Source organism: Dromiciops gliroides, chromosome 3, assembly GCF_019393635.1.
Source record: "Dromiciops gliroides isolate mDroGli1 chromosome 3, mDroGli1.pri, whole genome shotgun sequence".
In the NCBI taxonomy this organism is placed as follows: Eukaryota; Metazoa; Chordata; class Mammalia; order Microbiotheria; family Microbiotheriidae; genus Dromiciops; species Dromiciops gliroides.
In genome coordinates this window covers 4210953-4233839 of record NC_057863.1, presented here as the reverse complement: position 1 = coordinate 4233839, position 22887 = coordinate 4210953, and the positions used below count along the sequence as shown (strand labels likewise).

The 22887-nt window shown below is 47.0% G+C and overlaps 1 protein-coding gene across 1 annotated transcript in view; it reads right to left on the bottom strand.

Moving 5' to 3' along the window:
• The window catches only part of ATP13A5 (ATPase 13A5), a 90575-nt gene extending 89017 nt beyond the window's left edge, over positions 1–1558 (bottom strand). Inside the window, exon 1 of the mRNA XM_043997106.1 lies at positions 1496–1558. Within this exon, the coding sequence (XP_043853041.1) occupies positions 1496–1558 (63 nt within the window). The remainder of the gene's footprint in view (positions 1–1495) is intronic.
• Positions 1559–22887: the final 21329 nt, after the last annotated feature.

The following is a 22887-nucleotide window of genomic DNA, read 5'->3' as shown; positions in this document are numbered from 1 at the left end:
CTCACTCACTCGTGTTCCCCTTCTGAAAACATCTTCCTCACCTGCTTTTTGCCCAAGACTGTCTTGCACCAGATCTGCTGAGGGGTTGGGAAGGATTAAGGACACACTGAAGAGTGGGGGTGGGGTGGGGGGCATAGAAGATAATTATTCTTTCATTAGCATTAAAAATGCGTATGGAGCATTTGACCAGCCTGTCAACGTGTTGTTACCCTGACATATTTAATAAACTCCTTTTAATTCTAGAAAGAAAGAAAGAAAGAAAGAAAGGAAGGAAGGAAGGAAGGAAGGAAGGAAGGAAGGAAGGAAGGAAGGAAGGAAGGAAGGAAGGAAGGAAGGAAGGAAGAAAGAAAGAAAGAAAGAAAGAAAGAAAGAAAGAAAGAAAGAAAGAAAGAAAGAAAGAAAGAAAGAAAGAAAGAAAGAAAGAAAGAAAGAAAGAAAGAAAGAAAGAAAGAAAAGCAAAGAAAAAAAGCCTACTGATAAGCCCACAGGGAGATTTGGCCTGGTCTGTAAAAAGACACTCAGTTCTTACAAAGGTCCCTCTTTCCTTTGGCCAGAAGCCTGGGAATCCAGTGCAACTGAGATTTCACTGATAAAAGAGAAGGGAATGAGGGGATTGGGGGAGTGAGAAAGAGAAGGGATTATCTATCTTAGCCTCCTTGTTTTATGTGGGAAGAAACTGAGGCCCAGAAAGGGGGCCCAGATGCCAAGCCCCAGATGCCACGGCTAGCTTGGACTCCTGGCTCTCTGTGTGGGGCGCCGGCCACTACCCCCTGCCGCCTCTTTGATGTGGGTACTGAATGTCCTCAATTCTCCCCTGTCTCCCCTGGACATCAAACACTAGACAGACACCCAATTTGATTTACAGACACAGAGATGAGGGAGCCCAACATAAAATAAAAACAATGACCAAAATCTTCCACAAAGAGTCTAGTTAAAATGAGGAGGGGGGGCAGCTAGGTGGCACAGTGGATAGAGCACCGGCCCTGGATTCAGGAGGACCTGAGTTCAAATCCAGCCCCAGACACTTAACACTTACTAGCTATGTGACCCTGGGCAAGTCAGTTAACCCCAATTGCCTCACCAAAAAAAAAAAAAAAATGAGGAGGGGGGAGAGAAGTGCCCCTAGAAGGCTCTTTTCCATTATCCTTCAGGGCTGGCCACAGGATTGGAATTTAGAGCTAGAAGAGACCTTAAAGGTCACTTGACCACCCCCTCATTTTACAGAGGACTAGCTCAAGGTCACCCACTGGAGGTAGATGATGTAGACACATGGAGAGAGGCAAGAGCTCAGGTGCTGTTAGTGAACCTGACGGCAGCAGGGCAGGGAGTGGAGCCCAGGGTCTCTGCCTGCAGGGTGCTGTCCCCCACAGTGACCTGCCTCCAAGCTGGCCTCCCAGGTGGGTTCCCACAGAGCCTGGGAAGCTCCAGTGCCTCTGAGAGGCTGAGCAGCTCCCTTCCCCCAGACACCACCTCTGCCCGGGAAAAGGGCACATACCAGTTCGTTGTCGTCTCCTGGGTTGAGCAGGGCCCAGTGACTTCTCTTGTGGTTCTCCTCCATGAGGATGCCCTCCTGTCCCCTGCCAGGTCTGCTCCCAACTAATCCGTCAGGGAGCACCTCAGCAGGACCGGCTGGAAGGCTGAGCACCAAATACCTTTCATCCTGGGTGTGCAATGTTTAAACTTCCTACCACGCCCTTTCCTTATTGGACTACCAGAGGTGAGCAGGGGAGGTCAAGGGGGTTTCCCTTGTTGCTAGAGTTGGCCTTGATTTCTCTCCCCTGGCTTCAGCTGCTGAGCAGAGATGAAAGCCAACTTAGAGAGGCAGATACCACACGAGCAGTGGTTGGACAGGAAAGTAGAATCACTTAATTTCCTATCAACAAACGTTGGAGCTGAGCCAAGTACACCAAGGACGGAGGACATCGTTGTGAAGAAGCTGAGCCAGCAAGATTAGCAAGCGAGGAAGGTTCAGACTTGGGGACAAACATGTGCCTGGGGTGGGAGTAGGGGGAGTTAGAGGAGTGTGGAAATGCCTCTTGGCACCAACATGAAGATGGGGTTTGAAATTCAAAGGAAGGAGAGGCTTAGATGATGAGTGGGATCAAACAGAAGCAAAATTCAAGGCACACTGAAGAGCAGCAGCTCCAAGAAAGCCATTGGCATCCCAGGATGTGCAGAAGCAGACAGAGTCTGCACTGACTGAGGTCGCACCCCCTCCCCCCGCCCCAGCCTGGTTCTCTCCAGAAAATTCATGGACTCTCAGATTTGGAACAGGCTTGAGAATCCCCTTGGTGACTCAGCCAAGAAGTGATCATCCAGCCTTTGCCTGAAGCCCTCCAGTGAAGGACAACCCCCTACAGCTCTCAACTTCTCTGCTCCTCATTTTCTTCATCTGTCAAATGAGGCAGTTGGATCAGATGACCTACTGCTATGCTAGACATCTGAAGGGCAACCGATCAGTCCAAAAGAGCAAAGTGGAACCCCAAGTCCAGCATTTAATTTAAGAGAATAAATGAGGTTTCTATGGCATGGGAAGTTCTGGGGAAGGGAAGGAAGGAAGGCAGGAAGGAAGGGAGGGAGGGAGGGAGGGATTGAATTTTATGTATATGGAGTAAATCTTGAATATCATAGTTCTCCTTTCCAGAAAAACTGTCAGAGACAACTCAGCAATTTAGAGAAGTACATGAATGTTCTTCATGCCTCTTCTTCAATGATTATTTCAAGGATTCAAGGATCCAACCCTTGGTCATTTGGGGTCCAATCTCCAACCATGCAGACAGGTTGCACCTTATTTGTTGATTAGCTGCATGGGCTGCTACCCCGCCCCCCATTGTCTCCCTTGGGAGCTGGACTCTGAGGACATCAGAGGTGTGAGCTACAGGACAAGGGGCAGTTCTGTAGCCACTGGTGGGAAGTTTGTCACTTGTGGTTGCTTGAAGATGATCAATGCTTTCCTGTGATGCTGGGGACTGGCAGGTGTTGGACTCTGGGTGTTTGTGGCAGGAGCCCAGCAGAGTCCTGTGACCATCTGACCAGATTGTCCACAAATGGAGAGGATTTCTGGTAAATGTCAATGAGAGCAAGGTGGAGAGCCCCAACCTTGGGAGGGAGCCTGGTAGTGGGAAGAGCCCTAGATTTGAACAACCAGACTTGGGTTCATCAGTTCCGTTACTTACCTCTGTGACTCTCAGTCTCTTTCTGTCTCTGTGCCTCAGTTTCCCTCTTCTGCACAAAGAGGGGTTTGTGACGATACCTGCTCTAAGGTCTCCCACAGCTCCAAAGCTCTGATGTGATGATTCTGTGATTTCTACCATTGAGGCTCACTCTTGATCTCATGGGACCTGGGCCAAGTGGAGGCTGACACCAGAGGCTGGACTGAAACTTTCAGAGCGGAGGCTGTTTACAGCCTTGGCTTCAGTACCTCTCAGTGAAGCCAGACCAGCTTGTGGGAAGTTCTGAGAAAGACCTGATGGTCCCAGTTCTGAGTCCCAGGCAGTCTGTCTATTAAAAAAAAAAACTTGGCAAGAAGCCAGAATCCCCAGAGCGTGTGTGTGTGTGTGTGTGTGTGTCTGTGTGTGTGTGTGTGTGTGTCTGTCTGCCTGTCTGTCTGTAGGTCAATCTGTGGCCCACTTCCTGCTGATAAGCCTCTCCAAATTGCACTGGGCTGGTCTAGGACCCTCCAGGATGGTAGGTAGCATTGAGAGAGAGTTTGCTCCATTAGCATCACCTTGGGGGCCATGCCAGGGTCACCTCCACTTTCACAGAAGGCATTGGAGGATGAAGCTAAGGTAGACATACCACAGAAGCTTCTCCCTAATTGGCAAGCAGTTAAAAGATAGGAATAAACAGTTCTCAGAATTATAAACTAATAATAACCATATGAAAGACTATTGCAAATCACTAGTCATGACAAACAAATTCAAACCAGCCATGAAGTTTCACCTCTCACCTGTCACCACAAAGATAACAAAAGATGCAAAAAGTCAGTGCTGGAAAGGCCGGCAGAAGACAGGCATAGGAGTACATTGTTGTTGGAGCTGCAGATCAGGTCAACTGTTCAGGGAAGCAATTCTGAGTTATACTCAACAAACGTGACTGAAGTGTTCAGACTGTTTGCCCCAGCGGTAGACATGTGCTCTGAGGAGCCCAGACAAGCTTTGATCCTAAACACATCCAAATATTCAGAGCAGAACTTTTTGTGTTAGCCAAGAACTGGAAGCAAAGTATTGACCCATCAGTTTGGAAGGTTAAAAAATGTGGGGAAAAGATAAAAGAATATTAATGCACCACAAAAATGTATATGTATTATATATAATATATATAATATGAAGTATTCAGAGAGGCAGAGAACTTTTTTGAACTGAAATAAAATGAGGTAAAAACCACCATGGAAATAATATACATAATTGTGACAATGTAAACTAAAGAAACAGAATAAAACTGCACTCTGAGCAATTATTTTTTTTTTTTTGCAGGGCAATGAGGATTAAGTGATTTGCCCAGGGTCACACAACTAGTAAGTGTCAAGTGTCTGAGGCCGGATTTGAACTCAGGTCCTCCTGAATCCAGGGCCAGTGCTTTATCCACTGTGCCACCTAACTGTCCACTACCCTGAGCAATTATGATGCCTGAGCTGAAGCTCATGGAAGAGTTCAGAAAACTCACCACCTTACCTTCACTTCAAGGGTGGGGGACACCAGAAGCACAATAGTGTATATTTTGACAGATATAACACTTGTGTTGGTTGCTTTTTTTTACCTTTTTCTTTTCCTTTTAAAATCTTTATTACATGGAACAGCTTGTTGAGTGAAGGGAGAGGGAGGAATATCTTTAGAAATAAACGTGATAAAAACAAAAAGTATGAATTTTGGAAACTTTAAACATTTTTAAAAAATTATTGGATGCCATAGGGCTTAGGATGAAGTTTCTCCTGTGAGAAGCCAAACCAAAGATGACCAGATAACAGAACAGACATGTCGAGGAATCAAGGGACTCTTGGGATTTAGACTGGCTAACTGGGTATCGGGACAGACACGCCTGGAAAGTAAGGTAAGATAAAATCTTATAGCAGGAAGGCCAGTTGGGTATGGCTGCTACCTGACCAAAGCTGAGAGGCCGAGATAACTCCAGAGGTCAGGATTATCATTCCCAAAAAATCCCCCTCGACTTTCAGGAATAACAAGTATTCAGGATTTCCCCACCCCAAAAATGAACTTTCCATTTTCAGGTGATCGCCCCTCTATGAACTGCCTCTATCAAAGCTTTTGCCTTTTTTCCTCTGGGGGAGAAGATTTGAGCCCTTCTGCTCTGGGGTAAAGTCTTTGACTTACCCTCGGTCACTTCTCTAGCACCAATTAAAAAAGCATTTTAATTCTATTTGGACTGTGTGTGAGAGTGTAATTCTTTACAGAGGAATACCTAAGGACCCTGCCACCTTTTCCATGACATATTTTCTCAGGAGAACTAGGAGAGCCAAACCATAGAGACTTGAGCAATCTAGAGGCCTGGCAGGCAGCACATTTCTCGGGGTTCTTGACTCTGTTCCTTGTGCTCCCAGAGGTTTTTTATGGGCTAATTTGGAGGTGGAGGAAGCTGGAAAACATCAGCCTGTACACACCTGCACACTCACCCAACACTATGATTCTATCACTCTGGCCTGACAAATTCCATCTGGTTTTGACACAGCCGAGGCTTCCTGACAAACATCCCAATAAGCAAAAGACCCAGTGATCTCTCAGTTGTTACCGGGAAGGCATGGCATGCCCCTTAGCTCAGGAGGATCTGCCTTTTCCTGGGATCTTCTGTGATGACTTTTTTTTAGCATTTTCTTTAAGATTTATTTATTTATTTATTTATGTTTTCAACCTTTGTTTAGATAAGATTTCCAATTTCAAATTTTTCTCCCTCCCCCTTCCCTCCTCTAGACAGCAGATAATCTGATATATAACATTAAACATATTTCTGCATTAGTCATGTTATTCAAGAAGAATCAGAACAAGAAGGAAAAACCTCCTAAAAGAAAAACAACAGCGCCAAAAACAAAAGAAATAGCATCGTTCATTTGGCCTCTATACTCCACAGTTCTTTTTTATTCCCTGGATTTGGAGATCCTCTTCTATCACGAGTTCCCTGGAACTCTTCTGTACCATTGCATTGGTGAGAAGAATATAGTCCATCACAGTAGATCAACACACAATCTTTTTTTTTTTTTTAGTGAGGCAATTGGGGTTAAGTGACTTGCCCAGGGTCACACAGCTAGTAAGTGTTGTGTCTGAGGCCGGATTTGAACTCAGGTACTCCTGACTCCAGGGCCGGTGCTCTATCCACTGCGCCACCTAGCTGCCCCCAACACACAATCTTGATGATACTGTGTACAATGTTCTTCTGGTTCTGCTCATCTCACTCATCAGCCCACACAAGACCCTTCAGGTTTCTTTGAACTCCTCCTGCTCATTGTTTCTTACAGCACAATAGTATTCCATTACATTCATATACCACAACTTGTCCAGCCACTCCCCAATTGATGGGCACCCCCTCAACTTCCAATTCCTTGCACCACATAAAGAGCAGCTATAAATATTTTTGTACATGTGGATCCCTTTCCCCTTTCCATGACCTCTTTGGGAAAAAGGCCCAAAAGTGGTATTGCTGGGTCAAAGGGCATGCACAGCTTTATCGCCCTTTGGGCATAATTCCAAATTGCTCTCCAGAATGGTTGGATCAGTTCACAGATCCATCAACAATGCATTAGTGTTCCAATTTTTCCACAGCTTCTCCAACATTTATTATTTTCCTTTTTTGTCATTTTAGCCAATCTGATAGGTGTGAGGTGGTACCTCAGAGTTGTTTTAATTTGCATGTGATGACATTTTAATAACCATAGACACTTCTGGACCCAAGGAGGAAGATGAGGGGGCTTCCCATCAGGACAACATTCCTAAAGGCTGGACAGGTGATCATCCAAAGGCCAGCAGAAAGTGGGCCAAGAGAGAACGGGTGAAGGCCCACCAGGCTTCAGGTGGCAAACACTGACTCGAACCCCATCACCCAGCTGGGACAAAGAAGTGTAATGATTGGAATGACGCCACCTGCTAGAGACTTACTGTAGAAAAGCTCCACAATGAGGCGAAGGTCTCTGAGGGCAAGACCATGAGTCTTTTCTTTGGCGTCAGGACATGACGTTTGCGTGTGGGAGGAAGAAGGGGGAGCCTGGCGCTCTGACTGGGGCTCTTTCCTGAGGACTCTGGCGGAAAAGGGAACTAGAAATGTGCTCTCCCATTAATAGATAGATAAATGTAGGCCTTTCTCTTTACCAAATTCTTATTCTCCTTCATAAATGCTTAAAAGTCTATACTCTTGCTAAAGCTTATAATTTATTGGCGACCACTCATTAGATTTTTAGATAGTTTAGCTAGAATTTTAGCCCTTAACAGAAGGTTTACTGAAGCAGGCCAACATTTTAAGTGCTGTTATTAGAAAAGGGAAGAAACACTGGACTCTCCACTGACCTACTGGATCCACTTGAGGGCCTGGCACAGAGTAGGCCCTGCATGAATGTTCATTGACTGACTGACTGACTGATTGGCTCTTGGGGGCAGAGCATAGCCCCCCTCTGGATGTTCATTCCTTGCTCCACCCCTCCATCCCTCCCTGTCCAGCCTTTGCTTGCCCTTCTTTACTCTGGGCAGAGCAGCTGAATCCTCAGGTAACCCACCAGGCATGGTGCCCCCCTGGAGGCAGCCCAGTGCTGCTTCCTCTTTAAGAGCTGTGGCCTCTGGAATGTCGGCCCCGGATTAAAGCACCAGCTCTCTTGTTTCACGGGCTTGGTCACCCAGAGGATAGCCGGGAGCACCTAAGAGGATTATGCCCATTCCCATGGGTGGGGCCCAGATTGGTGGTTTCATGTTTGAGGAGCGGCCCTGTCTGCTCTTTTCCTCTGTTGGAAGTGACCTGCCACCGATTGTTCTGGCCAATTCCCAGGACCCAGGATGGAGCAAGGCAGGGGGTGAAAGGGATCTCGCTCAGGTGTGGGGCCCAGGATGTGGTTGGGAACCACCCTTGGCCCCTAGCTCCCAGACGAGCTGGCACAGGGTCTCCTTGAGACCGGGCATTTGGCACCTAGCCCCTGGGGTCCTAGCGGGAGGGGAGCCTGCAAGCTTGTTGTCTTAACCTTGAAGAAGGGCATCCTCAGACCTCCAGCTGTGATGCCTGGGAGGTGCTCCAAGGGAGCTATGCCAAACAACAAGTGAGTGAGGAGGGAGGAGGAGGAAGGAGGAAGGAGGAGGAACCGAGGGAGAGGGAGGGGTGATTGTGGGTCTTCAGCACAGAAGCACCTGCAGCACCCTACAGAACCAAGTGGGGGAGGAACAGGACAACTGAGGGGAAAGCAGGCTGTTCAAAATCTGATACGACTGCAAGCTACCCATGTGACTTTATTTCCCCAGGTCTCAGTTTCCTTTCTTCAAAGTGTGTGTTGGAGGGGGCAGCTAGGTGACGCAGTGGATAGAGCACTGACCCTGGATTCATGAGTACCTGAGTTCAAATCCAGCCTCAGACACTTGATACTTACTAGCTGTGACCTTGGGCAAGTCACTTAACCCTCTTTGCCTAACCCCCTCCAAAAAAAGTGTGTGTTGGGGGGACAAGGTGGGGGGTAGCCTGACGCAGTGAGTTGGAAAACTGAGGGTTCAAGGTCCACCTCTGAGATCCTAAGGAAGTCGCTGGACCCCTCCATGCCTCAGTGTCTTCCCTTTGTCAAATGGCAGAGCTGAAAGTGATGACCCCTAAGACTCTTCCCAGTTCTGATCCCGTGAGTTCTGGAATATTCACAGGGACTTACTCCCTATACCCAGAGAAGGAACTGGCATCTGGAGGGGAGTGGAGAGGGGGCTCCCTTGATGTATGCTGACCTCCTGCCCTGGGGAAGGTGCCACTGGATAGTCCAACTCAAATAGCAATGCGGGGAGGGGTCCCTACTAATGTAACCATAAAGATGCCTGGTGGCTGCAGACAACTCACACTGGAATGTCAGCCAGTCTGACCTTGTTCAGTATTTCATCTGGTTGGTGGCAGGGGAAATAGGGCAGATTCGGAGCATGGCCCTTGGGCTGTGTTGAGACCCCTGACAGAGAAAACATCAGCTTCACCATTAAAGAGCTGCCAATCCCATTTCTCTAATCTTTGGCTCTTGGCCTTGCCAGAGATGCCCTCTCGGGTCTCAGTTCTCAGGCTCCAGCCTCACAGGATGAGCAGAGCTGGATTTAAGGTGGGAAGGAACCTTGGAGGTCACTTAGACTTCCCCTCACTTTAAGGCAAGGGAAACTGAGGCACACCAAGGGGAAGAGATTTGTCCAAGGTCACCAAACTGCTTAGTGAAGGAGCCCAGATCTCAGCCCAGATCTCAGCCCACCTGTTTGTCAATGCATCTCCAGGCAGTTCAATGGTCAGAGGGGGTGAAGAGGAGGAGTAGCCGTGCCTAGCAGGACCTAGAACCTCCCATCTACCTGGTACCTGTGACAAGGGGCTGGGCCTCCTGGATGCATGACTGTGTCTTCCCTAGAGGAGCAGCAGGAAGGAGGGATGGGCGTCCCACCTCTGTCCATGGCAGCCTCCTCATGGTGCCAAGGTGCCTGGCTGTCTGATGCTCCTCTGCCCATTCCCTGGCAGTACCCGCCCCATCCTCAGGGCAGGAGCCCCATTGTACTCATCCCACTTAGTTCCTTGTCTAAAGAAGGACCTGCCCTAGATGCCACGAGGCAGGTTCCCTATCAAGACACTAGATTAGAAGTCAGAAGACATAGTTTTAAGACCTGTCTCTCCCATTAATTTGCTGTGTGACCTCAGGAAAACCAGTTTCCCTCTCTGGTGTCAGGCGTCCTTGTCTATCATGAGTGGGTTGGACCAGAGGATAGGAATGAGATTCAGAGCTTAGAAGTCATGTCTTCCCCCCACCAAACACACACACACACACACACACACACACACTTTTTCCAAACAAGCAAACCAAGTGTCTTCCCAAAGGCCTGGGAATGTAGGAGAGAACTGGGACTTGGACCCAGGACTTTGGGCTCTGACTCCAACACTTTCCACTGTGATCCCTGTGTCCATTTGGCTTCAAGATCTGACCTCTGTGTAGTCCTTTCTGTCTGGCACAGGCCAGAAAGTCGTTCAGCTTTTGTCTGGGTCTCAGGTCACAATGTGTCTGGATAAGTGGAGAGAGGAGAACATGTATGTGAGATGCTGAGAGGGTAGAAATGACAGGATCACCATGGATTGGATATCCTGGGGGGAAGGCACCTAGGCTGGGGGCCTGGGGAACTGGAAGCATGGTGGCATACTGGGTAGGGGGAGGTCCTCCAGGGAAAAGCTAATGTCTCCTGTTTGGGACATGCCTCTGGGAAATCCAGTTCAAGCTGTCCAGCTGTTGTTGGACCGGAACACAGGGGAGCCAAATGACCACCTGGGTGGCTATGGATAGATTGTGTCCAGGGAGGAGATGGACCAAGAGTCTTCTAAAAAGCTGTTCATCTTGAAGACTTTATGATTCTCTATACCAGACACAGTACCTACTGTCAAGGAGCTACTGAGACTGGATGTGAATTATCATTCAAAAGTAATTTTTTTTTTGTTAACAGTAAAATCCAACTTTGTTCACCTGATTTCCCTTTTCTTTACATTATTAAAACATAGAAGACAATGGACAGAACTTCCATCATTTAAATCTCTATATTGCTCTTATAAGAAAGGAATGCTGTAAAAGGAAGAGGTGTGCAGCATCTCTGGAACCCCAAATCGAGACCCCCAAAATTCCTAGCAGAATTTTTTTTAATATTTTATTTTTTCCAATCACATCCAGGAACAATTGTCAAGTTTTGCTTTTTAAAATGTGGGGTTCTTTATTTTCTCCCTCCTCTCTCCCCTTCCTGAGAGAACAATTTGATAAAGGTTATCCATGTGCAGTCATGCAAAACTCATTTCCATGTCAGTCATGTTGTGGAAGAAAATACATACCAAACCAAACCAAACCAAACCAAACCAAACAAAATGAGAAAAGAAAGTAAAGAAAGAGTCAGCTTCGATCTTCATTTAGACCCATCAGTTCTTCCTCTGGAGGTGGAGAGCATTTTTCATACAGGTCCTTCAGGATTGTTTTAGATTGTTGTATTGTGGAGAAGAGCTAAGTCAAATCATCTGATCTAGCAGAATTTCTAATGAGATTAAAACTCCGTCTGGATCTCAGTAGGTGCTTCCTAAATGTTTCATGAATTCTACTGAAGCTAATTGAACTTACTGGTCTATTAGATGACAACCGACAGCCAATAGCACCAGCTCTGTGAAATCTCTACGGCTGTGACTCGGTTACCAATCTAGTGACAAGAAGACTGGTGGGCAACCCTGGAACCTTTAAAGAGGTGAACTGAGCTCAAAGGAAAAGAGAATCCTTTCTGTCATGGACAAGATGGTTAGGGGAAATAGTGCTCACAGAAACAGCATAAAAAGGTAGCTCGAAAAGGTTTAATGATTTGAGTTAACGTAGGTACAATTATTGTTTTATTTGATCCTCCCAGTGACTGGGAAGCAGGTGCTGTTATTATCCCTATTGGGCAGATGAGAAAACTGAGATGAGAGAGGGTGTCCACTTAAGAAGTGTCTGAGCCAAGAGTCCAAGTCAGGTTATCCACACTCTTCCACGGCGCCACCTACTGACCTCAATAAAGTTTAGCTCCAGTCATGATAAATGATCCCTAAGGGTCGAGTAAGGAGACCTAGGGTCTAGTGGGAGTAGGATATGTCTAATTTTTTGGTTTATTTTATCAAGATGGAAAAATGCTGGGTATGGAGACAGAAAACTTGTTCCTACAAGTAGCCATGTGACCATGTGCAAACACGCCACCTCTTTAGCCTCAGTGTCCTCATCTGTAAAATGGGGACGAGAATCTGTCTGCTGCATCTTTCACAGAATGGATGGAATGTGCTGCCAACTGGTGAGTTCCTGCTCCTGAAATCTCCATGTCTATGCTCTGTCATTATACATCGCCTGGTGCCTTCCCCCAGGACATCCAATCCATGGTGATCCTGTCATTTCTACCCTCCCAGCATCTCACATACATGTCCTCCTTTCTCCACTCATCCAGACACGTTGTGACCTGAGACCCAGACAAGAGCTGAACGACTTTCTGGCCTGTGCCAGACAGAAAGGACTACACAGAGGTCAGATCTGGAAGCCAAATGGATACAGGAATCACAGTGGAAAGTGTTGGAGTCAGAGCCCAAAGTCCCGGGTCCAAGTCCCCGTTCTCTCCTACATTCCCAGGCCCTTGGGAAGATACTGTCCCTGCCTGCAATGAGCTTACAGTCTAGAAAGATGACATGAACGCATGAATTACATAATGACCATGATGCAAGTCAAGATGTGACCCTCATGTAGGAGAAGGTAACCAGTAATGCATGGAAGCTTGGGGAAGGCAGAATCACTCCTAGCTGAAAGTTGTTACAAGAGGCTTCCTGGAAGAGGCAGCACTTGAAGGAAGAGGAAGCTTCCAACAAGGTTTGTCCTAGGCATGGGAAGCAACATGGGCAAACTCACAGAGACAAGACAAGGCAGGCTGCTATCAAGTGACTGGTGAGAGCCAGCCCAGCCACTCAACCATCCTCTCAGGCTGCTTTCCCATCATGCCCCTGACCATGTCATCCCAAGCACTGAAATCAAATCCACGAAGGACAAACAACCACAACTGAGGCTTCTCCAGGATCCTCGACGGGGTCAGCCTCACCAGGCTTTCTGTTACTTCCCACCAGAGACATTCCTTCCTGGTCACCATTTCCCCCATTAGATTGTAAGCTACTTGAATGCAGTAACTGTGTTCATTTTTGTATGTGTAAGGAGCTCTCAAGAAATGTTGTTTTCAGGTCTTTATTTATTCACCCATTCATTCACACAATCAGAACATAATAAAGAATATCTGAAACAAATTGGTTCAAAATGAGTCTGGGAAGGTAGATTGGAGCCATGTTCCAGAAGACTTTGAGTTCCAGGAAAATGAGTTTGTATTTTTTCCTATGGACAATGGGCCCGTAGAAGGCATTTGGGTCGGGGAGCCATTTGACCAGCCCTGCTCTTAGCAAGGTTTCGCAGAGGGCAGGATCTCAGAGGGATGGGGAATGGGGAAGAAGATGATGTAGGGAAGCTCTCTAGATGCTAGAACCATTTTCTAGAGGAGCCCTAAGAAAGACCTGAATGCAAATTTGAAGGAATCATAATCCCAAGAGCAGTCCTACTTTATTTGAGTGGGAATGCCTGGTAGAGAGTCTATCATTACTCAGAGAAGAAACTGGGGAGCATGCAAATATTGTTTGGGTGGAGGGATAGAAACTGGGCCTCACCAACTCACATGTGGGTCCAACATAGTAATCTGACCTATATGACATCTCTGTTTTTATTGCATTCCTGGTAAGGGATGGGTTCTGGCACCGTCTTCTGGTCTCCAGTAATCTCCAAAATCCTATTACACAATATTTCTAAATGCCCTATTTAAGTTCATGCCTTGCCTGACGTTTTATGGCTATTACCTGTCAATCAGAACACAATTGTTGCCTTCAACCTTGATGAAAATCAGAAGAAGCCACTGGCTTCAGGTAAGTTCATCCAATTTCCTACCCTGTGCTGTCCTGGAACCACATGGGGCTTTTATGTAAGCTGCTGCCTTCATGCCTTGATTTCAGTGGCTTGGAAGAAGATCCTGTTGGCCCTCCAAACTTCTTGCTCTTCCACTGAATGAAGACTAGAACTCTACCACAGATATTCACCCTCTGGGGCAGTAATCACTAAACACCCTAGTTCTGGTACCCAGAGGAGGAGATGGTATAATGAATGACCAGGCAGTTAGAAGGGACCCCAGCTGCTATCTCTGCAGAAGAAAAGGTCTACAGTGGATGCACAAAAAGATAGTGAAGACAAGTTAATCTGTGGTCAGTATAGACCATGTAAGTTCTGGGACATCCTCATTCAAAGGTCACTCTCACAGATGAGTCATATCCCCAGGCTAAGGCTGTATCTCCCTTTTCCTATCTAGGAATGGAATTCCCATATCTGGGGATATGCCAGAGAAGTTGGACGTGATCTACTAAAGCCATCAACTTGTGCCCCCATCAGCACACTTTCCCTAATGTTTTTCAGAATCATTTAGTCGCCAACCTTAAGTGGCTTTTAGAAAGAAGTACTTACTAAGGTGATGCAGTGAAAGCAGTTGAAATAGTACGTGTACCCTCCAAGAAAAGTCCGTGACACAATTACCTACAAGTAAATATAGTCCAAGGACTCAAACTTAGAAAACACATGTGGCCAAGGGAGAGGTCACAGTTGCTGCTTGCTAAAAGTCTTTTTCTCTCATGTATGAGGTGCGCAAGAAAGTCCCTTTGAGGTGTGAGCTATTCGGGCAATTCAGTTTCAATAAATGAAGAGATGACTTCAAGTCACCCCAGATGCTTCCTCCTCTTTGCTGTTGTTCAGTCACTTCAGTTGTGTCTGAATCTCTGTGGCCCCCATTTGTAGTTTTCTTGGCAAATGTTCTGAAATATCATATCTCCCTGACTCCAAGGGTAGCACTCAATCCACCACTGAACCAAGCAGCTGCCCTTTCTGCCTGTCCAAAGCACAGGGTGGCACTGTAAGCTTGGAGGACTGTGCAGCCTTCTAGGGGCACTAAAGCCAACTTGACCCAAGAGGGAAAGAATGTTCACTTTCTGAAGAATTTATGACCAAAGAGGAGATAGCAAACATTATGAAATGCAAACTGGATCATTTTCATTACATTAAATTAAAAAGGCTTAGCACAAAAAAAAAAAAATCAGTGCAACCAAGATTAGAAGGAAAGCATTAATCTGGGATACAGTTTTTCAGCCAGAGTCTCTGATAAAGGCCTCATTTCTAAAATATAGAGAAAACTGAATCAAATTTATAAGAATGCAAGTCATTCCCCAATTGAGAAATGGTCAAAGGATATGAATAGGTAGTTTTCAGACGAAGAAATTAAAGCTATCTACAGCCATTTGAAAAAAAAAATGTTTTCAGTCACTACTGCTTAGAGAAATGCAAATTAAAACCACTCTAAGGTATCTACCACTTTACACCGACCCAATTAGCTAATATGAGAAAAAAAGGAAAATGATACATTTTGGAAAAGATGTGGGAAAATTGGAACACTGATGTACTGTTGGTGGAGTTGTGTACTGATCCAACAATTCTGGAGAGCAATTTGGAACTATGCCCAAAAGGCTCTGGGGTTGTGCATACCCTTTGATCCAGAAAATACCACTAGTAGGTCTATATCCCAAAGAGATCATAAAAAAAGACCCATATGTACAAAAATATTTCTAGCAGTTCTCTTTGTGGTGACAAAGAATTGGAAATTGAGGGGATGCCCATCAATTGGGAAATGGCTGAACAAGTTGTGGTATATTAATGTAATAAAATGCTACTATGCTGTAAAAAATGATGAGGAGGTGGATTTCATAAAAATGTAGAAAGACGTGAATTGATGCTGAGTGAAATGAGCAGAACCAAGAGAACACTGTGCACAGTATCATCAACATTGTGTGGTGATCACCTGTGATAGACTTACCTCTTCTCGGCAATGATCCAAAAGACAAAGTGCTCTCCACATCCAGAAAAAAGAACTATGGAGTCTGAATGCAGATTGAAGGAGACTAGTTTGAGTTATGTCATTGTTTTTTTAGCTGTTGTTTCTTCTTGGTTTTTTTTCCCTTTTGTTCTGATTCTCTCACAGCGTGACTAATGTGGAAATATGTTTAACATGATCATACCATGCAACCTATATCAGATTTCTTGCTGGTTTTAGGAAGGGGGAGGGAACAGAGGGTAAGAGAAAAATTTAGAATTCAAAATCTTACAAAAATGAATGTTGAGAGGGCAGCTAGGTGGCACAGTGGATAAAGCACCTGTCCTGGATTCAGGAGGACCTGAGTTCAAATCTGGCCTCAGACACTTGACACACTAGCTGTGTGACCCTGGGCAAGTCACTTTACCCTCATTGCCCCTTGAAAAAGAAAAAAAGAAAAGAAAGAAGTGATACAGCCACTGGCCTGTGTGCAAAGAATATAATGAGCTGCTTACTGGGACTTCAGATCTTGGTGGAGGCTGGGCAGGAACAACCAACCTGAGCGGGGGTGAGAGGATCCCAGGAGACCCAGCTGGGTGAACCACATTCCCACCAGAAAATAGTGCCAGGAAGCTCAGGGGTCTCTTCTCAGAGGAGGGCGACCACAAGCTCCTGGTTCCCAGGGGCCCTCAGGGTTCTCAACAATGGGCCATGTCCCTTTGCACATGTTTGGTGACTGTCCTGCCCTGACAATCACCCACTAATACCCTGCACACTTTAATTTCCTTCTCTGGAAGAGAAGCTTGGGGATTGAGGGCTTTTTTTCTTTTGGGGGATCAGTGTGGGGTACATGTGCCCTCCCCCCCCATACACACTGCCCCACCAACAACCCCCAGATCAGCAATTCATCTGCAACTTCAGGGTTATTCAGTCATCTGGGGCACAGACCATGAGGTGACTTGCCCAGTGTCATCCAGCTAGTTCGGGCACAGAGAGAAAGTAAACCCAAGACTCTTCTTGCAGGGGGGCTGATCCTCCATGAAATTCCCCCGAGAAAGATGAGTCTTCCTGATTCCAGGCCCAGCGCTCCACATGTCCACTCTCAAGAGCCCATTACGTGGCAGACACTGTGCTAAACAGCTTGCAAATATTAATCTCTTTTAATCTTCACTACGACCCCATAAATCAGGCATTAATATAATCCCCATTTTATGGTTGAGCAAACTGAGGCAGACAGAGGTTAAGGGACTGGTCCAGTGATATAACCAGTAAGTATCTGAGGCCAAATTTAAACTCAGGAGCTCCTGACCCTGAGCCCAGAGCTCTAACCATTGCCCCACCTCCCTGGATCCCCAGGGATTCAGCCCCAAACTGTGACTTTACAACCCAGGAAATGGAGCTTGGGGGGCAGGGCGGATCCCAGAGGACTGGACAGGGCATTACACTCGTTAGCTATCTGGGGCATGCCTGGAGTAAGAAGGAGCTGGCTCCTGCTCCAGGCCAAGCAGCACCTTCAGCAGGAGCCCAGCCTGCCCTGCCCCAGGTGTCTGAGTTATCTATAGACCTGTGTGTGCCCTGTCTTCTCCCCCATTAGGCATTAGCAGCCTGAGGGCAGGGTGTGTGTCTGTGTCCTCAGTGCCAAGCATATCAAAGATGGAGCTCCCTCCTGGAGCCCACAGTCCCAGACCTTGCAGAAGATGAGGAAAGGGGACTGTGACCATCTTTAAAACCAGGTCCATCCTGCCCAGTGAGGCACCGAGTGGCCATCAGACCAACCCAGGGAGTCCCCACTGAATCCCAAGCTCTCGGTCTTGGCTCTGCTCCAGCTCAGCACACGAGGAATGCCTTTTGGCCAAGGACCTATTGTCACTCACCCCAGGACACCCCCTTCAAGGCTCAGCGCATGGCCCCCTCCCCAGCCAGGGGCCTCCATCTGTCCCCTGCAGCCTCCCTTCTCAAGCTGGAAGTGCCCACCCGTGACCTGGCCAAAGGACTGTCTGTCAGCCCCCCAGCCCCCCCCCCCCCCCCCCCCCCCCCCCCGCCTCAGCAACTTGGAGGCTGTTTTCTCCAGCCAGAATGTAATCTCCTTGGAGGAGGGGTTGTCTTTCTTCCTGCCCAAGGCTTGAGACTCAACTGACTGGACAATGTGTTGGTGTAGATGCAAGTTCCCCCCATGGAATGAAGGTCCTTTGGGGGCTATCCCATTCTTACATCCCTGTCAGAGCACCCTGCCTGGCATACAGTAGGTGCTTAATTCATGCTTGCAATGCTGATCTCAATGGGGCAGGACCAGCGGCTCCCAGTGTTTCTGTCCTGGGATGCCCGGCTGACAGCACAGGTCCAGGCACAGAACAAACAGGGCTTAATGCACATCACAGAAATCCAAGGAATAATTGTTAGCACTTTAATGTCTGTGACTTAGGTCATTTGCTTCCCACAGCAGCCTGGGAGGAAGCTCTTATTATTGTCCTTTACATTCAAATTGGAGGAAACTGAGGCAGGCAGCGATGAAGTAACTTGCCCAGAGTCACACAGTTTGTAAGTGTCTGAGGTGGGATTTGAACCCGGGTCTTCTAGACTTCAAACCCACCTCAAATGCCCAGGTAATAGGGTCATAGATCTGGAACTTGAAGTTGCCTTAAAAGTCCCTCATTTTACAATTTAGGACTAAATAAGAGCTACAGAATATGAAATGCAAAACGGGTGATTTTTATGACATTATATTAAAAAGGTTTTGTACAAACAGAAGCAATGCATCCAAAATTATAAGGGATGCAGAAAGCTGGGAAAAAATTTTTGTGTCCAGTACTTCTTCTTCTTCTAGTGAGGCAATTGGGGTTAAGTGACTTGCCCAGGGTCACACAGCCAGCAAGTGTTAAACGTCTGAGGCCAGATTTGAACTCAGATACTCCTGACTCCAGGGCTGGTGCTCTATCCACTGCGCCACCTAGCTGCCCCAGCCAGCACTTCTGATAAAGGCCTCATAAATCAAATTTACAAGAATGCAAGTCATTCCCCAATTGAGAAATGGTCAAAGGATATGAACAGGCAGTTTTGTGATGAAGAAATCAAAGCTATCTATTTTCATATAAAAAATGCTCTAAATCACTATTGATTAGAGAGATGCAAATTAAAACAATTCTGAGGTACCACCTGACACCTGTCAGGTTGGCTAATATGACAAAAAAGGAAAATAATAAATGTTGGAGAAGCTGTGGAAAAATTGGTACACTAATGCATTGTTGGTGAAGCTATGAACTGATCCAACCATTCTGGAGAGCAATTTGGAATTATGCCCAAGGGCTATAAATCTATGCATGCCCTTTGACCCAGCAATACCACTTTTGGGTCTTTTTCCCAAGGAGATCATAAAAAAGGGAAAAGGACCCACATGTTCAAAAATATTTATAGCTGCTCTTTTTGTGGTGGCAAGGAATTGGAAACTGAGGGGTTGCCCATCAATTGGGGAATGGCTGAACAAGTTGTGGTATATGAATGTAATGGAATTCTATTGTGCTGTAAGAAACAATGAGCAGGAGAAGTTCAGAGAAACTTGGAAGGACTTGCATGAACTGATGATGAGTGAGACAAGCAGAACCAGAAGAACATTATACACAGTATCAACATTATGTGTTGATCAACTGTGATAGACTGGATTCTTCTCACCAATACAATGGTACAAGAAAGTTCCAGGGAATTCATGATGGAAAAGGCTCTCCAAATCCAGAAAAAAGAAAAGAACTATAGAATATGGATGCTGATTGAACCATACTATTTCTTTTGGTTTTGGTGCTGTTGTTTTTCTATTTTGAGGTTTTTCCTCATTGCTCTGATTCTTCTCTTATAGCATGACTGATGCAGAAATATGTTTAATGTTATGTATGTATGTGGATATATATATGGATAGATAGATAGATAGATAGATAGATAGATAGATAGATAGATAGATAGATAGATAGATAGATAGAACTTATATCGGATTGCCTGCTGCCTGGGGGAGGGGCAGTGCAATGATCCAAAAAAATTCCAAAGAACCTGTGATGGAAAATGTTCTCCACATCCAGAAAAAAGAACCATGGATTCTGAATGCAGATTGAATCATATTGTTTCTACTTTTTGGCTGTGTTTTTTTTTTCTGTTTTGAGGTTTTCCCCTTGCCTACTGATTCTTCTTTCACAATATAACTAATGCAGAAATATGTTTAATGTGATTGTACATATATAACCTATATCAGACTGCTTTCTGTCTTGGGGGAGGGGGAGGGGGAGGGAAGGGAGGGAGGGAGAAAAAATGGGAACTAAAAATCCTATGAAAACAAATGTTGAAAACTATCCTTACATGTAACTGGAAAATAATAAAATACTTTTATGATTAAAAAAAGTCCCTCATTTTTTAGATGAGGAAACTGAGATCCAGGGAGGTTGACTTTCCCAAGGTCACACAAAGAGTAAGCATCAGAGCAGGGATTTGAACCCAGGCCCTGTGACCTCAGATTCAGGGGCCTTCCATTAAACGGGACTATTTCTCCTCATCCCTTTCAAATACCATCTAGCCCCAACATAGAGAAAGTTTTGCGATCAAGCAGGATTGCACAGCGCTCAGGCTGTGGTGTCTGCAGACCCTGGCCCATTCACACGAGGGGGACTCTAGCCACCAGGGCCCACAGGGACAGCAAACACAGAAAATGGGGGGCACCCGAGAAGGGTAGGAGTGTCTGGGGTGGGAGGGGCCAGGAAAGCCTGGATGAGAAAAGCCATAAAGCCTAGAGAGGGCAGTGGTGAGGGCCCTTCTTTCTAGGGGAATATCAGGCCCTTGGGGCAGGGGCTTGGAGCCAGGTTCTGGCACACAGTAGGTCTACATGGCGCTCATAAAGAGCCTTCGGCGCATGCCCCAAGGTGGTGGGAGTGCTGGTGCCTTTGTTATTAGTCTCTCCGGTGCTAGAGTCTCTCCTGATAGTTACTCCTCTGCTCTAAGACCATAAGAGCTCTTGGCCTCCAATATAAAATGCAGACTCCCCTCCTGGCCCCCAAGGCCCTCTGCAGTCCGGCCTCATTTCACACAATCCCCTTTGGTGAACTCTGTGTTCCACCTGGGCTATTTCCCGTTACCCCCTGTGAGCCCCCACCCCCACCCCACCCCCGCCTCCTCCAGCTGTCGCTGCGCAGACCCGCAGATGCCCCTGCTGCACCCTCTCCTCATCCCAGACTTCAGAACCCGTGTCACCGTCTCCGAGGGACCGGCTCTGGGGCCCTTGAGCGCTAGCGCTCCCACTTCCTATTTGTCTGTGGGTCGCCTCCCCCAGTAAACGTCAGCTTCTGGGGAAGGGGCTTGTTTGTCTTTGGACTGTCACAGTGCGGCACGACGCCCTGAAAGGGCTGGTGCTTAATACATGGGTCAGATTGAACCAAATGGCGAGTCAATGCTAAATAGAGGCAGCAGAGAGCTCTGCACGTGACTTCAGGGAGACCCGCTGTATGACCCTGGCCAAATCACTTGACTTCTCTGGACATCAGTTTCCTCACTGGTAAAAGGAGACCTCGGAATTCAGTGATCACCTGTGGGGAATGCTTGCTGATTCTTCTTTAGATTTGTTCATGCTAGTACTGAAATGCCTCAGACCCCCAGGAAGATGAAAAATGGGGGAAAACTGAGAAACGTGAGCCCAGGCAACGAAAATGCTGCTGTCTTGCTTTGGCCACTCTCTCTCTCTCCTTCCTTCTCTCTCTGTCTCTGTCTGTCTCTGTGTCTCTGCCTCTCGATCTCTCCCTCTGTCTCTCTCCCTCCTTCCTTCTCTGTCTGTCTCTCTGTCTCTGTCTGTCTCTCTGTCTCTGTCTGTCTCTCTCTCTGTGTCTCTCTGTCTCTCTCTCTCTCTCTCTCTCTTTGTCTCTCTCTCTCTCTCTCTCTCTCTCTCTCTCTCTCTCTCTCTCTCTCTCTCTCTCTCTCACTTGCTCCAGTCTAAACACAGAAATAGGACCAAGTTTGAGGCATTGCCAGAGGATGACCTAGACTTGAGGTAAGGACATGCTGCCCACCAACCAGAGCCTTGGGGCTCCATGAGCTCCTGAGAGCCCAGGCTGACGGTCCCCTTGGCTGAGATGCTAAAGAACGAGTCTTGCTCAGGTATAGCTAAGCTCTCCAGCTGAGGTTCTAAGACTCCATATCTCCCACCAGGTGGCGATGGTGGGCACGACTTTGCCGGAGGCTTCATTCTGGCCCCGCCCCGAGCCCTGTGATTTCCCGGCCCAAGGTGGCCGGTTTCCATTCGTGATGAAGGCAGGAGCGTGGCATCCATGGCCATGGATGGGCAGCAGAATAGCGCACAGACACCCGCATGCCAAGCCATAGGCAGAAGAATGCACCCGAAGCCCCGTGTTCTTTATTGCGGCAGGTCACATTCAAAGCCCTCCACGCGTCGAACTCACCTGGTCTCTCTTTCCTCCATCCCAGCCAGGTCGGTTTCCCCTGCGGGCCCCCTCTTCTCTTGGCCTCTGCTTATGTCTCGGGTCCTCTCTAGACACCTGCTGGCCCAAATCACGCCAATACCCAAGACTAGTAGATTCATGGTCCCAGAGCACTCAGAGCCCAACCCCCTCCTCAGAGAGGGAAACTGAGGCATCCCAGAGAGATGGAATGACTTTCCGTTGTCCTGATTTAACTTCAACTTCAATGTTATTGATACCTCATTGAAAGACTGACTCTTCTTAGCCCCTCTTAAAGATTTCCCCTAATAATTCTCCTATCCTGGGAGGGCAAAGCATGTATCTGTATCACCAGGGTGGGGACTGAACTTGAGGTTGACTGATAACAGGGAATTCCTGAATGAGGAAACTCCCTCTAACAACGAAGGGCAAAGACCTTCTCGGCACCTTAAGTCAGAGAGTTACCTGGGCCACCAAAGTGAAACGCCCCGCTCAGTCCCGAGTTCATGCACATCATCGGGAGGATATGGTGAGGGGTCCCTGGCTCCAGGGCCAGCGATCTATCCCCTGCACCCACTGCCTCTTGTCAGCATCATCCAGGACTTGGGGTGGCCTCAGAGCAAGAATTCTTGGATGGCAAACAATCAACACTCTATGGTCTTTCTAAGCCTCAAGGAGGATAATTGGCTTTCCAAGTTTCACAAAATTAACTAGATTCAGAGTTGGGATCTGAACCCAGGTCTTAATGATTCAAAGTCCAGGGTTCTATAAAGTCCGCCATGTTGCTTCTTGTGGCACCTGTGTTAGTCCTCAACTACAGTAAATTGAGCATCTTCTGGCCATTTGTCTCA